This window comes from Octopus bimaculoides, chromosome 19 (genome assembly GCF_046866305.1).
Source record: "Octopus bimaculoides isolate indiv1 chromosome 19, ASM4686630v1, whole genome shotgun sequence".
Taxonomy (NCBI): Eukaryota; Metazoa; Mollusca; class Cephalopoda; order Octopoda; family Octopodidae; genus Octopus; species Octopus bimaculoides.
In genome coordinates this window covers 48,233,142-48,253,859 of record NC_142946.1, presented here as the reverse complement: position 1 = coordinate 48,253,859, position 20,718 = coordinate 48,233,142, and the positions used below count along the sequence as shown (strand labels likewise).

General features: G+C 33.4%; 1 protein-coding gene across 2 annotated transcripts; it reads left to right on the top strand.

Moving 5' to 3' along the window:
- The first annotated feature begins 6,830 nt into the window (after nt 1-6,830).
- LOC106867551 (cyclin-C) lies at nt 6,831-20,687 on the top strand. Of its 2 annotated transcripts, XM_089337589.1 has the most exons (12): nt 6,831-6,891; nt 8,179-8,285; nt 9,161-9,245; nt 10,536-10,605; nt 11,478-11,529; nt 12,190-12,281; nt 13,377-13,468; nt 15,418-15,485; nt 17,102-17,181; nt 17,302-17,420; nt 19,035-19,428; nt 19,797-20,687. In XM_089337589.1, exons 1-11 carry the CDS (start codon nt 6,860-6,862, stop codon nt 19,108-19,110), a joined length of 873 nt encoding a protein of 290 aa, XP_089193715.1. In that variant the 5' UTR covers nt 6,831-6,859; the 3' UTR covers nt 19,111-19,428; nt 19,797-20,687. The 2 variants fall into 2 exon arrangements, with proteins under 2 accessions (XP_089193715.1, XP_014767954.1); XM_014912468.3 differs by lacking the exon at nt 19,035-19,428.
- Nucleotides 20,688-20,718: the final 31 nt, after the last annotated feature.

Below are 20,718 nucleotides of genomic sequence, written 5' to 3'. Positions count from 1 at the left end.
CGATCAATATTTACTTCTATATTACTTATCAATTAATATTTATCTCTACATGAATTTTCGATCAGTTTCGTCTCTGGCGGTCATCAGGTGTCTTTATTCTTCCTAGCAATGTACACAGACTCAGGTTCGATTCAAATTAGGAACTTCTGTTCTTATCTGTAATATAAATGTAAATATTACGAGTATTGGCCCGAAAGATGATGTTGATCACCTGGAAAATTATAATCGCATTTTAATAGTAGTTTCTCTATTATTATTATTACTACTACTACTATTATTATTATTGTTGTTGTTATTATTATTATTGGTTTGACGATGAAGGCGGTGAGTTGGCAGACACGTTAACACAACGGGTGGGGGAGTAATACTTAACTGAATTTCATCCGTCTTTACGTTCTGAGTTCAAAATTCGATAAAATAAGTACCAGTTGAACACTGTGGGAGGAGTGGGGGTCAATGTAAGCGACTTAAACCCTCCCCCAACTTGCTGGCTTTGTGCCAAAATTTGAAACCATTATTATTGGTGTGACGATGTAGGAATAAAAAAATAGCAACAAAGTTTAAAATAGGCAAAATTATATGATAAAAGTAAATCTTGAGAAAATCAATCAGCATTTTAACTATTAGACGTATCCTTATCTTTCATCCTAATATATTTTTCAGGGGATTATAAATAATCTTTATCATAAATCCGTTTATATTTTTAAGTCTCATACCTGATGTGATGGTTGTTTAATTTTCTGCCTAAGGAGATAAAACAAAAGATATTTGAATAAAAGCTGAAGTTGTTTACAGAGACAAAAAGAAAAAAATACATGAATTTTAAGTAACAGAAAACACCAGAACAGAGATAAATAATTTTTTAACACAATACCATCATAAATATAACATCTGCATGGCAGAAATTTAAAATTTCATTGGCAGACGTGGTTATGGGGTTAAGAAGCATGCTTCCTAAGCATATGGCCTTGGGTTCACTCCCACTGTATGGCACTTGGGTTAAGGGGCTGGCCAAATCCTTGAGAATGGATTTGGCAGATGGAAACTGGAAGAAGCCTGTTGTGTGTGTGTGTGTGTGTGTTGGTGTCCACTTTTGTGTTTATATGTGATTGTTGCAAATGAGCATCACTGCATCAAGTTTTCTGTGGGAAACATGTCTGGCAATGGAGAAATATTACTTTGCTTGAAAATAGGTGAGGATTGGTGACAGAAAGAGCATTGTGTAAATCTGTCTCAACAAATTCTGCAAACACATCAAACCCATGTGCTGAGCAAATCTCAACTCAAACAGCTCACAACCTGTAAGTCTTGTCCCAAATTGAGTTGTGGTATAATTCTGAAAGGTCATCATTCTTCATTATCATTTGATGCCCGCTTTCTCATGCTTGCATGGGTCAGACAGAATTTGTTGAGGCAGATTTTCTACAGCTGGATGCCTTTCCTGCCATCAACCTTCACCTGTTTCTAAGGTAATTTTTCCCTATGTGCAGACATGTGCTCATAGCAGTTTGGAAATAGAGGACATGATGGTGCTTACAACTATCACATGAAGTCAAAGCAAGGAGACAGTAACACACATGTATGTACATATTTCCATGAAAAAAAATGTTGATGTAGATGAATTTGTTGCAATAAACAACTGGGTTTCTTCCTCTAATATTTTACATATGTTCTTAACGTGGGTGGTACCACCCCTCTAGGGGGCGTGGAACATGTTGAAGGCAGTGTTAGGCTTTAGGAGGTGTTGAGGTAACATAATTAACATACTAAATTTTACCTGTAGTAGTAATTATATTATACATGATTATTAAAATAAATGGTTAAAATAATGGTTATTAAAATAAAATGAGATTCTGTCAGGCACAAGGAAGTCATTAACTTGTAGTGTAATAAAGTAAATTTACATTTTACTTTATCAATTTTTTATCATTTCACTATTAAACACTTACACAATACATTTTTAGACTAAAATCTATAAATCATCATCCATGTTAACTTAGTTTAGTCATGACACTCCACTCGCCACTTGGGTGGGCGCTAGGCATAAAAACGAGCTAAAAGGGAGAGGGCACTATAATAAATGGTTGAGAACCACTGTTTTACATAGTTTAACATACACAAGTGAATATGTGATGAACAAAATAGTAATTTTGAAAGAAGCATCTATAATACTAGTTTTTAAGCATCAAATAGTTATGGGGATCCACCAGAATAAAATAGCAACCGAAGGGGTCTATAGATAAAAAAAAAATGGTTGTGAATCACTCATCTAGTTTCTTTCAACAACTCATAGTAATAATCACTTCACATGTCAAGGAAACAATTGAGTGCATTACCCTCAGACACCAAATATAGAACACTGCTGAAACTGCATCACTGCAGCACAAAGACCAGGTTTCTTATTTGAGGCTGAAAAATACTGAAGCAATGGTTAGTTGCTGACTCTCTAATGCTCCAGACCCACATCTCATATATATGTTTTGTTGTGTCTGGGGAGAGTCATTCTCTTTTACTGTCTTATTATTTAATACACTCACCGGTAAAGTTTCCACTCATTTACTTATAGGAAAAATAAACAAGTAAATGAGTGGGAACCTTACCAGTGAGTGTGTTAAATCATAAGGCACTAAAAGAGAATGGCTCTCCCCAGACAACAAAATATGCTTCAACACACGAACTCACATAAAGAATTTTGCAAACCAAATCCAAACACGAAGTATAAATATATATATATATATGTGTATATATATATATATATAATACAAAGAATATATATACATGTATACACACATATATATACATACTTACATCTACATGTGTATATATATGCATATCAAGGTACAGGACGTTAGAACAATGAACTACAGACAACGGAACGAACACATAGGAAAACGGAAAGCCATTTGGAATATTCCTTCATCAGCTGTCTCTATTCTAACTAGACGTTTCGAAGATACGGAAAAATTTGGATAAGTACTGTTTTCACTTTGCTAAAGATTTTCTACTATTTGAAAATAATATGTATTCTTGTTTTTATACTATTCATTTGGTTCTTTATAGATTATTTTAATAGATAACTTATTTAACACTATATTATTTAGAAGTTATAGTTTCATTTCAACATAATATTAGAACTTCGATTGGAATAGTGTTGATATATTTTCGATTATTTTTGATTAATATTATTTGATTAATTATTAATCTTTATAGTTTATAATATCGTTAAAGTTTTTTTTAAATCAAAACTTTGTATATATATAAAGTTTAACCTTTTATTCTTAATAATTTTTTCTTTCCTAATTTTTTCATTCATAATTTTTTCCATTCATAATTTTTTCATTCATATTTTTTATTATTACGTTTGTAGAAATAAATAATCTTGTATTTTTCTATTATTCAATTGATCTTTAATCATAATTAAATAAACGTCTTTAGCTTTAAATAGTATAGCTTTAACTATTACACCGGTTAAATATGTACTAATTTTATCTTCATTATTATTTTAAACTTAAACTTCGTTCAACTTGTATTTAAAACAATGATAATTTAAAACAATGATAATTTAGGTAAGATGTTTTTTGTATATAATATATGGATGAAGGGATGATTATTGAATGGTTATTATTTTGATATTATGATATTTTTTAAATAATTTTTCTATCTTTATATAATAAGTATATCATATTAATTCATTTGGTACTTATTGTTGGTTGAGATATATATCTAATTATTGTTCTACTTACGATCTGACGAGTAGTTATATTTTTGAATAGAACTTATTTTAGATAATTTCAATTGATTTTAATCGATTTAAATTTCTTTTCTATTTGAAAATTGGTTATGAAACACGTGTAATCTTTTTATTATATTTATCTTATGATATTTACTTTACTTTATATTATACTCATTTATTGTGCTTTTAATTATTAATTTTTCTATATGTGATAGTGGATTTTCATCGATGAGTTCTTGAAAATTGGTTATTTTCCCTAAAACTATATATATTTTATATATACTTTATCTATAAGGCTCAATTTAATTTTTTATAAATTGATTTTAATTGAGTTTTTTACCTGTAATTTTGGATTTTGTCCCTAATAATATTATTATATATATGTATATATATATATATATATATATATATATATATATATATATATATATATATATATATATATACAGCAAATAAGAAAGTGGAAAGGATACAAAATCAACAGACATCAGCCGGTAAACATTCTAGTATGTTTATTTATTCCAATGTATCAGATGAATACATACATATGTATTAGTAGCACAGAAATGAGCAGATTGTCACTAGCCCACTGACCATCTGCTCATTTCCTCATTCCTGTACTACTAATACAAATGCATGTATTCATCTGATACATTGGAATAAATAGACATACTAGAATGTTTATCGGCTGATGTCTGTCAATTTTGTATCCTCTCCACTTTCTTATTTGCCGTATAAATCAAGGGTAAACCACTTTTTACCCTTGCCCATATATAACACTCAACTGCAAGCTTGCTGCCACGCAATAACAAGCACTTGGGTAAGAATAATTGGGTACACTACTAGCAGTATATTGGGTAGGTACTATCACTTAGTTGGTTTCTCAACCTCTAACTCACACAGATACCCATATATGCATGTATGTATATATATAGATGTAGGTGTGTACATATATGTATGGATATATCCATATTATTATATCATATATATATATATATATATATATATATATATATATATATATATATATACATATATATATATATATATATATATATATATATATATATATATATATATATATATATAAAGAAAATAAAATGTAGATTAGGAAGTTAATTGTCTATTATTAACAGCAAATTGGTCATCTTCACTTACAGCCATTTCAATTGATACTCAATAACCATTAAATTTACATCAATGTGACATGAGCGTAATATCATCAGAGGAAAAAAAGATGTACATTTGGATGTTATTTGTGTGCTTATGAATTCATTTTAGCAGACTCAATGTAAATTTAATGGTTATTGAATATTAATTGAAACAGCTGTAAATGAAAATGACCAATTTGCTGTTAATAATAAACATTTATTAACTTCCTAGTCTCCATTCTCTTGTTTTCTTTTAAATGAATATAAACTATATGGTTTTATATACACCTATTATTTTAAGGAAATTCATTCCCCCCAAATATTTCCTTGTATGAAATCATCCCTTCATGAGGTTTACACATCTTTTAATTAAATTTATATATATATACATTTAGAGAATGTTAATTATGACGGGTTCATAGGGTTACCCAGGGTTTTGCGTCCCCAATGGCTGGTGGCCTATAACCAATGAACCAACGGTTATTAGGGTCTGATGAGGTGTGTGTAAAGCTGAGGGCTTTATGAATGCGAAACCGTGGGTAACCCTGTGAACCGGCTATAACTAACATTCTTTTATTATTTACTGACGACCCGATGTGTGTGTGTAATGGTGCTGTGCTTACACAAAACATGCTACACCGTTCAACTAATTGATGTTTATTCACGAACACACTTCAACCACTATCTCAAAGACACGCCGTTCCTTTTTTTTTTTCTTTTTCTTTTCATTCAGTTTATTTAATCAGTGACGTAAATATGAATCAACATTATCAACCAATGAAATTTTTTTTTTCTCTCCATATCTCATTTCCCAAATACTAAACAAAACTCTGATCTGACCACCGATCCTTCTTTTCACGCTATACAATCGGCTGAAATCTCCCCCCCCCCCTCATCCTCCTCATATCACCCACATTTGAGAGGAAGGGCTAATAGAAAGCTACGGTCTCTGTCCTACTTTCTTTAACAAACTTACTTAAAATGGAGTTTTTCATTCATTCAAAAACTTTCAAACGTATCTTAGGGATAGAATCTAATCTTAAACATCATGTCTAACTTTCAGTGTTGTAAATTCAGCCCCCAAGATGAACCGATTATCTCCTTTTTACTCAAGGATTTTTGAAAAATAAAAATAAAACAATATTACTTTTTTTTTTTTTTTTTGCTACAAGCCATCTCCCACAACAATAATAGCTTGATGTATGTTTTCTTGTTTTCTCATATCTAAGCAATATCACTATCGGCAGATATTTTTCAATTTATGCAGAATATTTTCAGTTTATTCCATTTGTATTTACCGTTAATTCTGTAGACGATTGTGGAATTTTCTTCCGCTTCTTTCAATAAACAATATTGTGACATCTGTCGTGAAAAGAGACGTTTTGATTCCAAAATTTATGCATTTGTCTTTTCCGAGAGGTGCATTTTATTATCAACGAACGAAATGGAAAGTCTGAGACTTGAATATGCCATAATTCTTTAATCTTATTTTACAGGAATAGAGCAAAACACGTCCGTAGAGAACCATTATATATCTACTGACATTGATAGTAAAGCAATTGAATTTTGAACAGTATTAACAGCCAGAAAATGTTTCGTTGGGAAACGCAGTATTTTATTTCATGTTATTGATTTTCAAGACATTTTTTTAAAATTCGGGTTCTAAACATATTTGGAAGAAAAAAACGTTAGGGATCTGTTGAAAAAAAAAGCCTACATAAAGAGAAAAACGGTAAAAAGAATTAAAACTGAAGATCTTTCACAGAAAGTGAAATGGTAAACAAACAAGATGGAAAGAAAGAGAGAGAGAGAAAGAGAGTGTGTGTGTGTGTGAAAGAGAGAGAAAGTGAAATAGACAATAGAGGATAGAGAACGAAAGAGAGAAATAAAGAGTGAGCAAGAAGAGGGAGATAAATAAGAATAGGCAGGGGACGATTATTCCCTTTATCTTAAAAGAGTTCCATTAGAATGCACAATGGCCGGTAATTTCTGGCAAAGTTCTCATTAGTAAGTATACCCTTACATTTTTTGCCTTCATCTGTAATTTATGTTTTTTACCTTTTGTAGATAGCTCACTATGTACCTTTTCATATGTCCATACTGCTAATATATATTTATATCTATGGATATAATCGGCTTAGCTAATTCGCAAGCCAACGGTATATATGTCTATTTGGTATGCTTATAACATATGTGTACGTGTATATATATATATATATATATATATATATCTCCATACATACATACATACGTATATATATATATATAACGCGTGTGAATTTATATGCGTGCGTGAGTGTAATAAGTACATACACATACATACACGCATACATGTGTCTAATATGTATGTGTGTGTAAAAAAATCGTCTACCTTTTAACGTCTACTTACTTTCCTGTGCTTGCATCTGTCATACGGAAACTGGAGTAGATTTTCTACAGACAGATGCTCTTCGTGTCGCCAACCCTCTCCTGTTACTAGGCAAGATGTTATTTCCCCATAAGCAGACATATTTTCATAGCGATTGGGAAAAGAACGACACCGGTTATAGGGTGACGCTTGTTTACTGCTATCAAACGATGTCAAGACAAGTAGATAAAACACGCAGGCACAAAGGCATATCGGTTATGTCTATTCCCCTGCGTTCAGTCTGTCCCTTTGAAGCGTTCCCCACAACTCATCTCCCTTCCCCTGCCTCTCTTGCTCTACTAATTACTGCACCATGCCTCTCCTTGGAAACACTTCCTTTTGGGTATTACTTAAATACAGAGGTTCCGACGCATCTATGTAACCCTAACCCTACCGAGTGTGCACTGTAGCATCGTTACGTAGATGCACTGGGTCCTCTGTATTTAAGTTGTTCCCCTCTTTTGTCGCTCATCTTGCATTCTCAAGTATACCATATTTGCTCGTGTATAAGTTGCTCTATTTTATACTTGATTTTTAACTGAATTAGCTGGGATGTGACTTGCATAGAGGGCAAAACCAAAACTACAATGGGAAAAAAAATTTGTATCAAGATTTAACACTGAATTAGGGGTGCAAGTTATATATTAGTAAATGCAGTAAATGAAGTCAGAACATAACATTTTATAGGTTCTGTTTTGTCATCTTTGGTCAGCTAAATTAATTGCATAATGTGATAATTTTATTAAAATTTGTAAATTTTGTTTGAAAGGCAACCTTTATTCTACACCGCTTTTATCCTGTGAAACTTTGAATGAGTTTTATACTTATTAGTTTCATCTTGCTGTATTTATATTCAATTCTAATTGCTTACATTTTCTCCTTATTAGTCAGCAGTGGCTGCTGGATCGACAAGACATCCTCAGAGAAAGGCAAGCTGATCTGAAAGTCCTCAGTGAAGATGAATATCAGAAAATCATGGTTTTTTACTCAAATTGTGAGTTTTGCGAGAAAACTGAATGCTTATTGCATGGTTAAACATATTTATCCTTTCTTTAGAATAAGTCTTGCTCATTTTGGCACAAAGGCAGCAATTTCGGGGGAAGGAAAGGGATAGGTCGATTACATCTACCCCAGTACTTGACTCTTGTTTTATGTTGTAAACCCTGAATGGATGAAAGGCAAAGTTGATCTTGGCAAGATTTGAACTTAGAATATGGTGTTGTAACTTTGAAATATTTCTATTAGGCCAAGAACAACAACTCTGTGTGCTTTCAATCCATTTATCCTCATCAGGAATTGCTTACAGTTGTAATTTTAAATAGTTTCCTTATTAATCATTACAAGATATTTCCCACACTTTTTGTACTGGTTTGAAAAACCAAATCTGTTGAAAGCATTGGTAATAGTTGGAAACTACATTAGTATATTTATGTGTTGGGTGGTGTGTGTGTGGCCTAGTGGTTAGATTGTTGCACTCACAACTGCAAGATTGTGGTTTCAGTTTCGAGACCAGACAATGTTGTGAGTAGAACATTTTATTTCATTGTTCAGTCTACAAAGTGTGCTGGGTGCTTTTTATGATGTCCCACTACACAGGAGCGTTCATGCGGCACTGGCACGAGTGCATTTTATGTGGAACTGGCACCTGTAAAGGACAAGCCTGTATGTATGGAAGACTGTTTTATTTAAATTGGCACATCTCAAGTACAGGAAATCACAACTCCCAGCCCCTTGTCATTTCCTCATTGAGGCCCAGCATGCAAAGATTCCTTTTCACCACTTCATTCTACACCTTCCTAGGTCTACCTCCTCCACAAACCTGAAATACTGATATATAACAATCTAGACATTATATATTTTATATTTTAGTTATCCAAGCGTTAGGAGAACAACTGAAGATGCGCCAACAAGTGATAGCTTCAGCGACTGTGTATTTCAAGAGATTTTATGCGAGGTAAGGTTTCCACTCTCATATTTTTATGGCATAACTTCTTTTCTGTGTTTAGACTTCACTCTTTAGCATTTTGATTATTCTGTCAAATGTAATGCTTATTTATTCACATTGCTTGGAATTAATCATAAACTACCACATTGGCATTAGGAAGGGCATCCAGCTGTAGAAACTCTGCCAAATTTAGATTGGAGCCTGGTGTTGCCATCCGGTTTCACCAGTCCTCAGTCAAATCGTCCAACCCATGCTAGCATGGAAAGCGGACGTTAAACGATGATGATGATGATGATGATGATGATGATGATGATGATTGTAAACTCTTGAAGCTGCAAAATAATTTATTTTTAAAACGACATTGTAAAGTAGCTGTGAGGGGGGCCAGTTTGAATATAAAGCAGGTAGAGTATTTTGGCTGGATGTGGCCGGTTTAAATGCTAAAGAGTTAAGTACAGGGTGGGACAGATAGGATGGACGTTTTTGAAAAATTCACAAAATCATTTTTTGTAGCTGCATACAAATTTTATTGACATATTGGCATGGGTTGGATGATTTGACAGGAGCTGGCAAACCAGAGAGCTGCACCAGGTTCCACTTGTCTGTTTTGGCAAGGTTTCTACAGCTTTCCTAATCCTTTCTACTATAGGCACAAGGCCTGAAATTTGGTGGGAGAGATTAAGTCAATTACATCAACCCCAAAGGATGAAAGCTATATCAACCTTGGCGGAATTTGAACCCAGAACGTAGCAGCAGACGAAATACCGCTAAGCATTTCATCCAGCGTGCTAATGATTCTGCCAGCTTTCCACCTTTGGATCCCTTTTCTAATTCCAGCCACTTTACAGAGTGTACTGAGTGCTTTTTATGTGGCACTACAATTGGGAGGAAAAGCCAGTATGTTGATATTATATTAAAATGAAATACTGACCTAATAATGTTCATTCCTGAGAGTCAACAATGGTAAGCAAGAGGCAGAAGATAAGATGTATGAATGATTGGAGCATTGCAAGATAATGGTTCTAGATTGACAATTGTTATATTGTGAAATCAGGAATAAAAATTGTCACTTCAATAAAGTAAAGAATTAAGTTCTGTTTTAAATATTTCATTAAATAGAAGAAAAATTGTCTGAAGAATAGATATATTTGGTGAGCAGCATAGCAAAACAAGGAACATTTCTGAATATTTTTCTGAAAAAATAAATCAGATTTAATCAGCTTTCCTAGATTACTAGAATAGATTCCATAGACATTAAGGACAATTTTCAGTTGTGTCTTTTACTATTTTTATTTCCAGGAATTCCCTCCGGTCTATTGATCCATGGTTAATGGCTCCAACATGTATTTTTTTAGCTTCCAAAGTTGAGGTGAGTGACCTTGTCAATTATTCCATTAATTTCTCATTTGGAATGTGACCTAGGAAGTATACTCTATCAAAGAAAAATAATTTTGCAATAAACTTACTAAAATATCAGACACCATTTGAGAAAGGAAAATTAGCTTTGGTGATCATTGGTGGAGAAAAGAGGTGCAGTTGGTTTTAGTGATACTACAGGGTGCAGACAGTATTTGAGGACACATGCATTTTTAGTCATTATTTTTATTGAACTTCTATTTCAGAAAATACCAGTGACAGGCCCTCTGCTTAGTAATGAAATGAAAAGCCATGCTGCGATTGTGGCTTTGGAGGCTAAGCATGCGGATTTAGAAATTTCTTGTTTTCTGAAAGTTACAAGATTCGGTGTAAGTTAGAGAAAGCAGATGGAAGTGTATTACCTGTATCAAAACATAGAAAACATTCCAAATGCTCTGATTTTATCAGGACACCTGAATTTATTCAGGAAGTTAAGCAAAACATTGAAAACAATCCAGGAAAATCAATGAGGTCAATTGCAAAAATATTTTGTGTGTCAGAAAAAAACAATCAGAAATGTTGTGCATGAAGACATCATATACAAATCTTACGTGATGAGGAGAGGTTAATTCATGTTAGAAAAGACAAAAGAAAACCGTTTAATCAGATCCAAAAGACTTTTAAACAAACTTAAAAATTGATCAGAAGATGGTGTGATGAAATAGGAGTCTCCTAGTGTGATCCCTTCAACTGATACCGGTCCAGAAAAAAACAAAGGAAAATAAAACAAAGAAATGTTGAAATTTAGGAAACTGTTTTGTTTTGATAATTATAAAATATCTTTGCTAAATTCTGTTTTTTTCTTCTTCTTCCTCCAATTATTAGGAATTTGGAGTAATATCAAATAACAAGCTAATGACTACTTGTCAAAATGTTGGTAAGTATAGAGAAACCATTGCAAATTACTTATTCAACAGATAAGAGTTGTTTCAAATATGTTTTAACTATGTTGAGATCACATTTTTAATGAAATACTTTAAATGTTTTAATTAATTTTGAAAACATATCAAGAATTTTGTGGGATTTAGTTAAATAACTTTTCTTTATTCAGCTGATTCTTAGAACATATCAAAAGGTTCTTTTATAAAATTAAAGCTGGCTTTTAATGTAAATATTGTTTTAAACCTACAGCTATGTATCATGGAGTCAGAGATGCTTTTAGATGCGTTGGTATTGAAAATTGTATTTTCGAAAGCAAGAAAATAATTAAAATATTTCTTTGATTGAGACAGTATTTGAGAAAAAAACCAAGATGTCATTGGTGAGAAGTGTATTCAAATTGATGGGGGTATACTTTCCATTGAAATGGAAGGCAAGAAAGTGCGTTATGGAAAGGCTATTATGAGAGGCTGTTGAATATGGAGAGTGCATGGGATATTGTTTAGAAGTGCAATGTTGTGAGATGCTAGTAGTCAACAGTTTTGTGGGGGGCTCAATAGTTGAAATACAGCCTGGCCGTTGATCAAACTTCACGTTTTTAATCATTATCAAATATTTAAAAAAAAATTTTGCCAATTTATTTAATTGTTTATTTCAGTGAAAACCAAGTTCTCTCATGCTTATACCCAAGAATATCCTTATCGTATAAATAGTGTTTTAGAGTGTGAGTTTTATTTATTAGAAATGATGGTGAGTAAAATTATTTTATTTTCACATCTTTATATCCATCTTAAACGTGTGTGTCTTGTAATACTCTGGTATTAGCCTTAAGATTCCCCATATGGTTTACAGGGTGCATTAAACCATAGATATATATCATAGCAGACGAGAGTCGTCTGTTATGGGCACTGGAACTGCCAGATCATGTGATTTTAATCTACTGGACTTCCTCACTGGCAGGTGTCTGGTAACTGCATGCCAGCCTCATCTTGCAGCCATGACGTAGTGTTTTGTCAGTGACTGATGTTGCTAGAGTTTTCTGTTTAGCTGGTTGCACAGTTTAAAAATTGTGTATATGGTTGTGCAGGTTAAGAAGTTTGCTTGCCGACCATGTAGTTTCAGGTTCAGTCCCACTGTGTAGCACCACAAGTAAATGTCCTCTACTGTACTTCTATATACATTCGTGCTGGTGCCACATAAAAAGCGCTTATGCCTGAACCACTTGTGCTGGTGCCACATAAGAAACACCCAGCACACTCTGCAAAGTGGTTGGCATTAGGAAGGGCATCCAGCCATAGAAACCATGCCAAAACAGGCAGAATAGAACCCAGTTGGCTCTCCAGCTGGCCAGTCCCTGTCAAACCTATTTTTTCTGTAAAAACCTATTCTGACATTAAATGAGCCAACTTCTGGTATGAATTTTTATGTCTTGTATGTCTTATTTCAACAAAAAAATTTCAAAAAAAAAATTCTGGAAACGATCTACTCATGTAATTTATGCAACCCCCTAAAGTTTATTTTTGTGAAAGAAGTGCGTAAATTACATGGGTTTTTACGGTATACATGCATACACACAGGGCATGGCTGTGTGGTTAGGAAGCTTGCTTCCCAGCTACATGGTTTCGAGTTCAGTCCCACCGCGTGGCACCTTGAGCAAGTGTCTTCTGCTATAGCCCCGAGCCGACTGAAACTTTGTGATTGAATTTGGTAGGTGGAAGTTACTGCCGTGTGTGTATATGTCTGTGTATGTGCTTGTGCCTCTCTCCCAAAGAATGAGAGGGGGATACGCATATAAAACCATACATACACACACATGCACATATATGTATGTTTATTTTATCCTAGGATTGCTGTTTGGTTCTTTATCATCCGTATCGACCTCTCATACAATATTGTGCTGACCTTGGACAAGATGACAACCTACTACCTGTAGCATGGTAAGGCTTCACTATTTCTTGCGTTTGGTTTCTCTTATAATAAACATCTTTTGTACACATTCAGTAGGATTCAATGTCAGTGTGTGATGAATGTACAATCCTTTCTTGAGAGATAACATGTAAAAATAACGAATTTCAGTCAAGAAACATTTTAAACTTTTATCATTCAAACCTGTAGTTCCCAAACTCTTTCAGGCTGCTGCCTACTTGGCATTCAGGCCACATTCCTAGCACCCCACTCCCCACCACAAATGTAGACCACTTTCTACAGCAAATTCAAAACAACTGTATTTCACAAATAAAACTTAAACTTAATTAAACTATTAATATATATATATATATATATATTTTTTTTTTACATCTTTGTACAAGGTTGGGGTAGGGATCACCAGTTGTGATAGCATTTGAGCTCACACTGTAAAAACTGGAGCATGAAGAAAGTTGTCTCTTGTTCATGCTGTACTAGTATGGGGAAAGTAAATATAAAGTCTTTGGTGGCAAGACATACTGTTAACATTTTGAGAAAGAATCGATCTATTGTATATGGCAAGTCTACATCACTCTGTAATGGGCATAGGGTCAGTTTCCTGGTTTCCTTGGGATATCTATATTCTTTTCTGGACGGGACACCAATCCGTTGGAGAATTACTCATTTTTGCCAGCTGAATGGACTGGAGCAATATAAAACGAAGTGTTTTGCTCAAGAACACAACACACTGTCCAGTCCAAAAATCGAAACTACAATCTTATGATCATGAGTCCAACACCCTAACCACTAAACCATGTGTCTTCTATCCATGGTATATATTATATTATTTAAATATGGTGATATTGGTGGAGTAAGTAGTTGTTTAAAGTAGGATGTAAGAGTTAAAAGCTGAATGGGTATTTTGGGGGCGGGGTTGCCTTAAAATATTTTTTTCTATTCAATAACAAGTTAGTCATTTTGAAAATGAAAAGGCTAACTTTCTATTGAATATAACAGTGACTGGTTGTCAGTTTAGAATGCTGGATTACTGAGCACATGCTTATACTTTCAAAGTTGACAACTAGAATCATTGCGGCTTGACTCTGTTCTAGATAGCTTGACTGACATTAAGACAGGTTTGCACTGTCTTTTTGATGGTTAAGTAGGTTAGCAAGTAGGAAGGTCACCCAACTGGAAAAGCAATTACTTTGACAGAAATTATCAACAAGTGGATGGGACAAATAAAATTTTAAAAAAAGATTAAACAAAAGTTTTTAGATGAGGCTATTTCCCTATTATATTCATTTCTATTATAAGTCTGTGTTGAAACATGAAGACACACATTTAGCTCTTATGTATTACAGGTGTTCTTTCAATTGATGTTTACTGTATTTTCCAGCATAACTGGCACTCTTGTTGATTATGATGACAAGAGTTTCAGTTGATGTCCAGCCTGCTCGTGGAATTAACATGCAAGTGGCTGAGTGCTCCACAGACATGCATACACAGAATGTGACATGGTTGGCCCTTTGAAAAACAGGTACAGCTCGTTTTTACCAGCTGAGTGGACTGGAGCAACATGAAATAAAGTGTCTTTTGCTCAAGGAGACAATGTGCTGCCAGGTATTGAACTCGCAACCTTGTGGTTGTGAGCCGAATACCCTAATCACTTAGCCATGTGCCTTTCAGGTATATGAGTTAAATTTTTCAAACCAAAATTTACAACCAAAAAAAAAGTCGGTCAGCTTATACACCAGAGATTGACTTTGTCTTTCATCCTTTCGAAGTTGATAAAATAAGTACCAGTTGAGTACTGGGGTCAATGAAATCAACTAACCCCCTTCCCCACATTTCAGGCCTTGTACCTATTGTGGAAAGAATTATTGTAGCAGTATTTATCATGTAAATAAATGTTTTATTGTCAATGAACTTCTGCTGTTTTAACTGTTATTATTATTTTATTCATTAACTGTCATTATAGGAGAATAGTTAATGATAGTCTTAGAACTGACGTCTGTCTCATGTACCCACCATATCTTATAGCCCTAGGTAAGTATCCTTTTATTTCTGTAGAGTCTTATTACTGCCAATATCTTCATTTCCATTGTAAGTCTGCTATAGAAGAAATTCCTTGTTATAACAATCTGTTAGTAATCTTCCTTTATTTCGTAAATATGTTTCTTAAAGGATATTTCTCTCATTCCTATCAACAAATATTTGTAAACACAAAATTCTACTGTGTATGTTGGGCGTGGCTGTGTGTAGTAAGAAGCTTACTTCCTAACCGCATGGTTCCAAGTTCAATACCACTGTGTGACACTTTGTGCAAGTGTCTACTATAACCTTGGTCTGGCCAAAGCCTTGTGAGTGGATTTGGTGGATAGAAACTGGAAGAAGCCTGTCGTATATATGTGTGTATGTCTATGTTTGTCCCTCACTACCACTTGACAACTAGTGTTGGTTTGTTTACATCCCTGTAACTTAGTGGTTTGGCAAAAGTAACTGATAGACTAAGTACCAAGCTTTAAAAAATGAGTACTGGGGCTGGTTCGTTTGACTAAAAATTCTCCAAGGCTTTGCCCCAGCATGGCCACAGTTTAATAACTGAGACATGTAAAAGATAAAAAGAAGGAAATTACTCTCAGAGAGATATAGTTTAAAGAATTTTGTATGATTGTTGGGAAGGCAGTGAGCTGGCCGAAGCGTTAGCACCTTAGACCAGCAGCATTCTTTTACATTCTGAGTTCAAATTCTGCTGGGGTTGACTGTGTTTTATCCTTTCAAGGGTGTCAATAAAATAAGTACCAGTTGAGCACTGGGGTTGATTTAATCAACTTGCCTCTGGCAGTCACGGAGTGTGGTCATACTGGAATACCACCAACCTCTACATAATCACTGGACCTCCTAGAAACCTGAAAATTGTATAGGATAGTTATGGACAGGACACTTTTGATCCTAAGTCTGCTCATTCAGGTTTAACCTGGGACAACAACAACAGTGATTGTGGTGGGACTTGAACTATAATCTTCTGTTCAGGAGGCTAATACCATTTCCATTGTGTGTTAATTGCTTTGACCCTACATAGGGCATCAACAAGACTTCTCCATTTGTCTCATTCGTTCTTTGGCATTTCCATGTTGTTTTTGGTCTGTCTCACTTCCATTTCTCATGGAATGTTCATCATAGGGTTTGCCTTGTAGTGTTGGAAACCACTTTCCATTAGGTGTGTCCCAGCCAACCCCATTTCATCCTCTTGATTTTGGTTTCGATAGGTTACTGCTTTTGCTTTTGGGTCTGTATTGCCGTCTCACTCAAAGGATGTTCTGGAGACATCTACTCCAAACACCTTGTTGATAGAGAACAAGGTCTCTGAGCATCATGAAGGCAGCTGTGACTTTCCCCAATCTTTGTGACCTGGTCCCTGACAGATGTTTAAGTGAAGTTAATTGTCTTTGTGAGTTTCTGAATGGCTAACTTGTGTCTCCTGTGGTGCAGTCATTTTAGTTTCAACACAATCTCAGATCAAAACACTTGCTATGGAAGTACACTTTTGTAATATTCATAATCATTAATGATTTCAAATTTTATGCTTTTCTATTTATGTTTTGAAATTCTTCTACATTTTGAGATTATGAACCTTTTAATGTCTCATTGTTTTTTCGAAGCTTGTTTGCATATAGCATGTGTAATTCAAGACAAAGATGGACGACAGTGGTTTGCAGAACTTTCAGTTGATATGGATAAAGTAAGTATTTTTTGGAAGCTATACAAATTTATAAATATTTAAATCAACACCTTCAGAAATAATTTCGTTTCTTTTTTTTTTTTTTTTACTTTTTCTTTTTTCCTCCCCCTCTCTCATCAGGTTCTTGAAATTACAAAACAAATTTTAGCGTTTTATGAACTGTGGAAAAATTATGAAGAAAAAAAGGAAATTATTGCAGTTCTTGTGAAAATGCCAAAACCTAAGACCAGTCCAACCAGGTAAGAGATGTTTTCAGTCTCATTTATTTTTTAAAAATCATTGATATATTTATTCATATAAATATTATGGTCAAATTTTCATATCCTTATAGCTCGTCTATATTATTTTCCATATTTCTAAATGTAGATGTAAACATATCTGGGTACTTGCCTCTTTTACCATATTTTCTAGCATACAAGTTGAATTTTTAAGAACAAAATTCGCAACCGAAATATGGTAGGTCAACTTATACACCAAGACAACTTTGCAGGGCTAAATGTTCCATGTGAAATGCAACAAGATTTGTAAAGATAATAATGTAAAGATAATAATGTAAAGATAATAATGTAAAGATAATTTGTAAAGATAATAATGATACTTGAATGTTTATACTATTTACTGTGCTGACTTGTATGACAGAAAATATAGTAAATCATTTGTGTTTGCATCTGATTAATTGGTCCTCAATTATATCATTTATTCTGTTGGGTATCAAGGAATTGCAAACTCAAGTTTTCCATTTGTATTCTTTAAATCTTTCACTGATATTTAATCTGGCATATTTCTCACAATAATCTTTTAATCTAAACAAAATAGACATTGTTATTCTCACTCAATTTTATTCCAGTATAAAATTATTTTCATTTAAGAGTGCAATTTTACAACTACTGAATCCAACTTTTGTTGAATTTGTAGATTTTGTCCTCATTTTGGTTTATTTCTAAATCATTCTCAGACTTAATTTTGCTTTTTTCATGTGAGTGAAAGTTTTTTTTTTTTTTGTAATTTTCTAAAAATTCAGAATTTTTCATTTTTATTAATTTGAATGGTTTTCACTAAGCCTCCCTCAATCTCACAGTAAGTTGTGCATGAAAATTAAAGATGTCCATACAAAACTCCACTTCTGCCGACTCTTTCTCTCACTCTTTCCTCTTGCATCTAGCAGCTCACCTGTGACGGACTGGCGTCCTGTCCAGGTGGGGAACCTATATGCCAATGAAACCGGGAAACCGGTCCTTATGAGCCAGGCATGGTTCACAAAAGAACAAACAATAAAACAATTTAGTGTCATTGGCTGGCAGAACTGTTAGCATGCTGGGCAAAATGCTTAGTGGCATTTCGTCTGTCTTTACATTCTGGGTTCAAATTCTCTCAAGGTCAACTTTGCCTTTCATTCTTTCAGGGTTAACGAAATAAGTACCAGTTGCGCACTGAGGCTGATGTAATCAACTTACTGCCTTTGCCGAAGTTGCTGGTTTTGTTCCAAAATTTGGAATCATTATTACTTATTACATTTCAAAATTATTAATGCTAAGAAGATCTCTACTTTTGCTATGTTGAAGAATATACTCAGATTTTCATATTTGATAATAAATCGAAATCCTGGAGTGGTGTTCCTTCAATGTTTTCCGGTTTTCTTTTCTTTTTCTTTTTTTTCTTGTTAATGCTGTTTGAAAGTTAATTTATTTTGTAAAACTGGAGTGGCTGAAGAAATAGGAGGAGAATAATTGTGGAGTTGGGTGTTATTTAAGATAAAGTTGTGAAAAAATGTTGGGTAAGAGTGAGATATTTTCTAGAAAAGAGCAACAATTTGTTTATTGATTAAGATCCTTGTTCTTTTTAATCTCTCTCAGGCCTGCATTACAAGGTCCAAATGGGCAGGAAAACACTCAGTCCTTGCAGCCTTCCCAGCAAGCTCGTCAGAGTTAGGCATCAATGTTATAATCACCATAGAGGAAAGACAGCTTGACTTAGAGCAAGTCTCAAACTACATGTTACTACTCTCCCATTCAATGGTCCTCGTTAACTCATTGAAACTTGTGTGCAACAACTGAGCTACTTGTTCATCATCGTCATGAAGCAGACATTTTGTACTCAGTGATGACATGCTGCAGAGAAGTGAGACATTTAGACAGGTTTTAAACCTCTAATGAACTTTCAAAACTAACGAAACTAAATGGACTGCATTGTATGTTTGACCAAGTGACATTTTATCAGTCAGTGTCAACTCTGCATTGAATCATTTAGGTTTGTCATACCAAACTAAGTTTGTAATTAGAACAAAATTCTAGTTTTCATTAAAAATTTTTTTCTGTTTTTATATTTAAATTTTTAAGAGGTGCCTAAAGTTTGTTTGATTCATTTGAGTTCCACAAACAAAAATATTATGGAATCTGTAGTTAACTTTTGAAAATTCTAATAGAATTGGGGAAAATATTGTCTTCAAAATTTGACTTTTTCTCTAAATTCCAATAATCTGAATCCCAATTTAAAAAATTTCTTTGACAAAATTCCTAAAATTTAATTGTAATTCAGATGCATTCTTCAGTCTTGTATTTTTCTTTTAATGAAATATTTCAACCTATCACCATAACTTCCTGTTGTTTGTTTTTCAGAAATGAAGCAAAAATGCAACAGTAGTAACGGCGAGGATTTTTAATTCCCTCCTGGGGTCTTTGAGCAGTCTTACTCCTGATGCAGCCATCATTCTCCTTCCTAAAGCTGGTTGCTTTATCGTTTTATTTATTTATTATTTTTTTTATTTCAAAGAATTTGTAGAACTTAAAACTTAACATACAGAATCTTATTGAAAACCAAAGCAGAACCTATTAAATTTTTTGAATTGGTTTGACAAAAACAATTTCTAATTAGCAGATATTGAGTCATTTAAATGCATCTGAACCCCTTCATTATGGATATTAATTAAAAACTTACTGGATTTGTAGTAGTTCTTTTAAAATGTGAAATACAGTAACAGAATTTTCAAAAAGTTCCTCAAATATAAAAATGCTTTATATTTTCTATAAATGTTGATAGATCATCTCTAAAATCACAAGATTGTTTTTATGTCTGAATACCAATGAGAAACTGCAAAAGAAAATAATCTTTAAGAACAAAGATTATCTGAAACTGCAACAAATCTGTGGATATTTTATTTTGACCTTTTCGGTTTTAGGTGTAATGATAAAATCAGTAATACACTTCGTTAATAAGTTTTGCTTCAAATTTTAAATTGTCGTAAGTCATTTGTAATTAACAGCTGACTCTGTCCAGTGTCAATATTTATCACATCGTCTGAAGATGAGATTTTAGTTTCATTTCATCTCAAAAAGGGACCACATTCATTAGTTAATATTTTATAATTTTCTGTATATTCAGGAAAAATAACACCAACACCATTGTAAATATGTTTTTTTTTTTTTTTTTCATAAATTCCTATTTTTTTCCTATTTTTCTTTCGTTGTTGGTAATTTTCTTTGATAAATAAAGTGATTAATGAAAACTTCCATCTCGTCTATTACTGCTTCTTTGTGTGTG

Bases quoted from the DNA above. Each gene is read 5' to 3' on its own strand.
- LOC106867551 (XM_089337589.1), top strand. From the start codon at position 6,860: ATGGCCGGTAATTTCTGGCAAAGTTCTCATTA. The intron at 9,246-10,535 runs GTAAGGTTTCCA...TTTTATTTCCAG, and splicing joins TTCAAGAGATTTTATGCGAG to GAATTCCCTCCGGTCTATTG. The intron at 11,530-12,189 runs GTAAGTATAGAG...TGTTTATTTCAG, and splicing joins GACTACTTGTCAAAATGTTG to TGAAAACCAAGTTCTCTCAT.